The 5,730-nt window shown below is 58.3% G+C and overlaps 1 protein-coding gene across 1 annotated transcript; it reads left to right on the top strand.

Moving 5' to 3' along the window:
* Positions 1–2,366, top strand: EMD (emerin). The gene is made up of 6 exons (XM_054578123.1): positions 1–208; positions 365–472; positions 642–719; positions 936–1,069; positions 1,525–1,571; positions 1,654–2,366. The coding sequence occupies exons 1-6, from the start codon at positions 127–129 to the stop codon at positions 1,976–1,978; spliced, it is 774 nt and encodes a 257-aa protein (XP_054434098.1). The 5' UTR covers positions 1–126; the 3' UTR covers positions 1,979–2,366.
* The last annotated feature ends 3,364 nt before the right edge of the window (positions 2,367–5,730 follow it).

Raw genomic sequence — 5,730 nt, 5'->3', positions numbered from 1 at the left:
ACGCAGGCGTAACGCCGGCTCTGCCGCTCCCGAGGCGCTCGAGCTGTCCCAGCCGCGCTTCGAAGCAACCGTAACTAGGCCTGTGTTGCCAGGCCCGGGCTGCCCCCCAGGCTTCTGCCGCCAGCCATGGACGACTACGCGGTCCTGTCGGACGCTGAGCTGGCCGCCGTGCTGCGCCAGTACAACATCCCGCACGGACCTGTCGTGGGTACGCGGCAGCGGTCGGGCCCCCTCCTCGCGCTCGGCCCTGCGTCCCCCCCCTCCCTGGGCCCTAGCCCCCTCCTGGGACTCCCTTCTCAGGCTCTGGACCCACGCCCCTGGCCACCCCACGCCCCTGACCACCCCGCGCCCTGTGTTTGGCCAGGCTCCACTCGCAAGCTCTATGAAAAGAAAATCTTCGAGTACGAGACCCAGAGGCGGAGGCTCTCTCCCTCGAACTCCTCCACATCCTCTTTCTCCTATCGGTTCTCCGGTGAGGCCCCCACCCCAGAGCCCCACCTGCTGTCTGTGGGGACAGTGTTTGGGGTATAGGGAGGATTGGGTCGCGCGGGTGTGGCAGGGGTGCTGGCCAGGAGGGAATTGGGAAAGGAGCTTGGGGGCAAATGGTTCTGCTTGCCAACCCCCGCCCCCCTGGCATTCAGACTTAGATTCAGCATCGGTGGACTCGGATATGTACGATCTGCCCAAGAAAGAGGACGCCTTACTTTACCAGAGCAAGGGTAAGGCATCAGTGGGGTGGGCCCTGACATCTTCATTCCAATCCCTCAGGGACCTCAGTGTCAGGGAGAACCTGAGACCTCAATCCCCACTGTACCTCAGCAGTCCTAGAGGGGAGAAACTGTGTCACAGGTCCCAAATGGGATGCAAATTAGGGCCATCGGGCCAGGTGGGGGACACCACTGCCCCCTCTGCTACTGCTGCTCCCCCTTCTCAAGGCTATAATGACGACTACTATGAAGAGAGTTACTTGAGCACCAGGACTTACGGGGAGCCTGAGTTTGGGGGCACATCCAAGGGCTTCCGCCAGCACTCGGCTTCACTCTCAGATGCTGATACCTTTCACCACCAGGTGAGCTAGCTTTCTGGCACCCTCGGCTTGGCTACAACCTCAGGGGGTCATAGCTGGGTTTGGATAAATCAAGGGAGCCCCTGGGTGCACATGGTGGCTCTCAAGCCTCCAGGGAGAAATGGAGTGAGCAGATACCTGCCTGGTTAGGGGGTCTATCAGAACTGTTTGACCAGAACACATGGGACATGCTCTGCAGCCTGGTCTAGGATTTTGGTTTGAACTCTTTTTGAGAATCCTGGGGGAGAAAGTAAGGGTGCAGGTGGCAGGACAGTTACGGAGCAAGTGGCAAAGCCCCATGTACATAAGGCCAGAAATTCAGAAGGGTTCTGGAGGGGGGCAGGGCCCTGGCCTTTAAGCGTGGTCAGAATAGGCCAGCCAGGGAAGTTTGGACTGAGATAAGACAGGACCACGCTGATCCTGCCAGTTAGTCTTTTCACCCTGGTTCTCTTCTTTAGGTGCACGACGACAGTCTTTTCTCTTCCGAAGAGGAGGGCAAGGATAGGTGAGTGGTGGGGAGGGCCAGGGACCAGGACTGATCCTGGGCCCAGGCTCTCCTGGCCCATCTGCTCCCCTCTTTGCCTCAGGGAACGCCCCGTGTATGGCCGGGACAGTGCCTACCAGAGCATCGCGCACTACCGCCCAGTTTCCAACGTCTCCAGAAGCTCCCTGGGCCTGTCCTATTATCCCACATCCTCCACCTCTCCCGTGTCCTCATCTTCCCCCCCATCGTGGCTCACCCGACGTGCCATCCGGCCAGAAAAGCAGGCCCCTGGAGCTGGTCTGGGCCAGGACCGCCAGGTCCCACTCTGGGGCCAGCTGCTCCTTTTCCTGGGTTTTGCTGCCTTCCTGCTCTTAGTGTATTACTCCATGCAGGCTGAGGACAGCAACCCCTTCTGGACAGAGCCCTGAGGGTCTGTCTGGCTTCGTGGCCAGCTGCTCTTAGAAGTTCTGGCCAATTGCCTTAGCGGTGTTTGCTTGGGGAGGGGGGTGGGGTTTTTTTCTGTGTGTTCTAGCTTGGGGGCTCTGGGCCTGGCCTGGGGTAGTGCTTGCTCCCCCTGCCTTGTCCTGCCAGGTAGGCAGCAGACCCAGGCCCTCCGCAGCATGGCGGGCCTGGGCGGGCCTTCCTCTGGAGTCTCCTGACCCTGCTTGCCTCTGATCCTTAGGGCCCAGGAGGGCAAAACCCTTCTGGAGAGGAGAACATAGTTGTTGTCATTGCATGCCTCCTGTTCTTGTCACCTTCTTGTGGGGATTAACCAAAGGCCACCCTGACTCTTGTTTTCGTGGACACACAATAAAAAGACCATTTATTTTTAACGAGTTGACTCTTCCTGCTGGGGGAGGGGCTGGGCTCCACTGTGGGTCTTCGGGATTACCACCTGTCTTTCTTGGTTCTCCCTTTTCGCTTTGGGCTTGGAGTATGGATCATGTTCTACCCACAGATGTGTTTGTGTTTCGCCTGTGGGGTCCACCCCCAGACCTCTTATAACTACTTATGAAAATCACTGCAGAACCATAGGGTGTGGAAAGCCCAATTGGAAATGCAGGTGAGGCTGCATGCACAATGCCGGCTGCGGATGTTTTAACCAGGAAGAGGTGACATCAGCCTCGGTGTCTAAGGGCGGCTGTGCTCGGTGGGCCTTCTGGAAAGCTGCTAGTTTAATGGCATGGGGAAAACTCCCAGTACTCCATAATGCCCCATCATCTGTGGGTCATCTGACTATAATTCTTCATCTGACTATATTCTTGCTTATCTCCAGTTTTTCTGTCGTAGGTATTTCATAATCTTCAAATATTACATACATTTTTAAAAGTGCTTGCTAAGGAAACCTAGGGTAGAATGCCATGTGAGGCTGTGCATTCTGTTGGTATGTTGCCAGCAAAGGCTGGGAAAACACAGAGGGGCTGCCTTCTGCTCCAATCAGGCAGATGGGAAGCAGAGGTGAGGCTGGGGCTTCCTGGACAGGTGGGGCCCTGGCATCAATCCGTCTCACCTCTGACTGGCTCCTCGCTACAGGTGGTAGGACTAAGTAGGCCCCAGCTTCTCATGTGGCGCAGTGCCCATGCAGCGCCAGCATGTGCACCCATGGGGAGCTGAGCTTTTGAGGCTCTCAGCTGTCTGTGGCCACATGGCCAGCTCATGTCAGGGCTGGAGTTGGGATCTCCCTACCCCCAGCTCCTGGCAGTTTCTCTTTGCTGCATCCTAGTCTCTCCCCACACTTGTATGTTTTCCTGAAAGTATCACATGCTTTTTGTGCATTTAAAGTACACAAAGGAATGAAAGAAATGAATTGCTTTTATTTTTCTCACCACTCCGTAGCCATAGCCTCCTTTGTTCGCTGCAAGCCACTGCCACCTGTGGCATGGACTCCCCAGACCTCCAGACTCTGCCCCTTACTATCCTAGTGCAAGGGCTGAAACCTGGATGCTGCTAGGTGGGGGGTGGTAGGCAGGGTCAGGGAATGCCACTTCATCACTGATGGTCAGATCAATGAACATGTATGAGGGGGAGGGGCGGAACAAATAGGTTGCCAGTGCACCAGGACCCCAGAGGGGCACAGTGACACAGCTTGTTTCAGCAACTGATCACAAGTACATATGTTAGAAGGGTCCCCCCAACAAGCACTGCTTGGGACTACTGTTGCACTGGAGAGGTAGGTGGAGCCTAGCAAACCCCATGTGGGGCCTGGGGAAGTGGCAAGGTTTGACATGCCAAAGCTCTGGAGTAGCCGGGGTGGAGAAAAGGGACAGCATGAGAGGAAGGGGAGCTGGGCTTGGGGCATCCCAAGGAAGGGAAGAGAGGCAGCCTGGCTTCTGGGTAGAATGGTTTCTCTAAGTCCCCGGTCCCTGTTTCAGGAATGGGCGGGGCAGGGGGGAGGCTAGGTAAGTGTGCTTGGCAGCCACTGTGGTACCTGGCATGAGAAAAAAGGCAACACGGGATGTAGTCGCCCTCTTTTCATTCATTTATTCCCCAAGGGCAACCACATCCATTCATTACCATGTGCTAGATGGAAGATTGCTGGGGGCGCCCAGTCAAGGGGCTTTGAGCCTCCTGCCCCAAAGCTCTGAGGACACGCCCATTCCAAGGAGTCCTGATAGCTCCTGAGGAGTCTGGATCTCCTCTAGGACATCCCCTCAGGCTTGGTCTCACCACTCAGGGCTTCATGGGACCCTGAATGCTCTTGTACCCCTCCGGTGATCCCAAGGGCTCTGTGTACTCCCATTCCCACACTTCACAACAAACACCCAGAGATCTGGAGCCCCATAAGGGCATCTGAGTGCTCCCTAGTGCCCTGGGCACCCCAACCCAAAAGTTTTCAAGGGCTCTCTGGGTCCCCAAGGAAAGACCAGGCTTGAAGTTCTCCGCCTAGTATTTTCCAGAGCTCTGGGACTACTTCCTTTCTTTTAGAACTCCAAGGGGACCACCCTCCTGAAAGCCCCCTAGGGCTCCGCAGTCTCCCCCATATGGCAACTGAGGGCTCCAGTACTCCTCCTCCCCAGGACTCGGGCCCATTGTCCACTCCCCGCTTCACTCCCAAGGGCTCCAGCAGTGCTGGGAACACAGCAGGGGGCAACAGTTGCCTGTAGTTCAACAGACCATGGCTCTGCTTCCATTGGTCCAACAGGTCCTGTGGGGGTGTTGGACAGCAGGATGGGTAGCTGTGCGGGGAGCTGAGATGCATCCTGGGGTGGGGAGTACAGTGGAGTGCCCTGCTGATGCGGCAAAGGGTGGAGCCCAGAAATACCACTCCTGACCTCCCCCGTGAAATCAGCCCCACTGAGAGCTCCAGGGGAAGCAGCACACAGCACTGGGCAGGCCCAGATTTGTCCCCTGTCTTGACCCCCACGCTGCACAGCAGCCACTGTTGAACTAGAGAGAGTGCCTACTGAGCCAGTTGGATCCAAGTGCCAAGCAGGCAGCCTCCAAGAGGAGGGCCCAAGGGATACACATCCTGTAACTACATGAGGATGGACCACCTGGGGCTTGGAGGACCTGCACGGACTAGAAAGTGACACTGGATTTTTGCCGTTACTGCACCTGGGGCTGGACTGCTGCCCTAGGCTCTGGGTGCCAGTCTGCAGTCCACCCCGGGGGCTCAGGACACAGCTGAATGAAACTCCCTGGCCCACCACTTCCCTCTCCCACTGCCATCAATGGCTGGGCGTGGAGCGAGGCAGGTGCGCTCTGCAGGCTTCTAGAGGCTGCCCAGCTGGAGAGGGGGCAGGGGGAGGCAGAGCCAGGCCCAGAGAGGCCAGCGCCACTGGGCAAAGAAGGGCTCCCCCAAGGCACCCCGTCCTCCCCTCGGCCCACTGGGCACCCAGGATGCTGCGTGCACGGAGCGCCCTCCCTTCCCGGAGTCACCCGGAGCCCCGTGCGCCCTCCCTGGGCTGGCCCCTCCCGGAGGAGACAGCCCTGCCTCCCTCGCTCTCCCAAATGCCTGCCTGGCGGGGCCCCCACGGAGAAGGCCCCAGAGCTGAGCCGAGCTAACCGGGAGTCCCTGTCCCCTCCCCGGAGGCCACCTCAGGCCCAGGCAGCTGTGGCACATGTGGAGCCGCGAGGATGGGCAGTGCCAACTGGGGGGAACAAGCCCCTGGCGGCTGCAGTGGACAGACCACAGGACACACCAGGCCTGAGACGGAGACCTGCCCAGGCGCGGGGCAGA

Source organism: Pteronotus mesoamericanus, unplaced genomic scaffold (genome assembly GCF_021234165.1).
Source record: "Pteronotus mesoamericanus isolate MK-2021 breed Mesoamerican mustached bat unplaced genomic scaffold, CSHL_Meso_final contig_493, whole genome shotgun sequence".
Taxonomy (NCBI): domain Eukaryota; kingdom Metazoa; phylum Chordata; class Mammalia; order Chiroptera; family Mormoopidae; genus Pteronotus; species Pteronotus mesoamericanus.
Note: the sequence above shows the minus strand (reverse complement) of the source record. Positions and strands in the feature narration are given on the sequence as shown.

What these genes read in the sequence shown, in the direction of transcription:
- EMD (XM_054578123.1), top strand. Translation starts at nt 127, where the DNA reads ATGGACGACTACGCGGTCCTGTCGGACGCTGAGCTGGCCGCCGTGCTG. An exon ending in CCCGCACGGACCTGTCGTGG is followed by an intron (nt 209 to 364) that starts GTACGCGGCAGC and finishes GTGTTTGGCCAG; the next exon opens with GCTCCACTCGCAAGCTCTAT. An exon ending in GAAGAGGAGGGCAAGGATAG is followed by an intron (nt 1,572 to 1,653) that starts GTGAGTGGTGGG and finishes TCTTTGCCTCAG; the next exon opens with GGAACGCCCCGTGTATGGCC.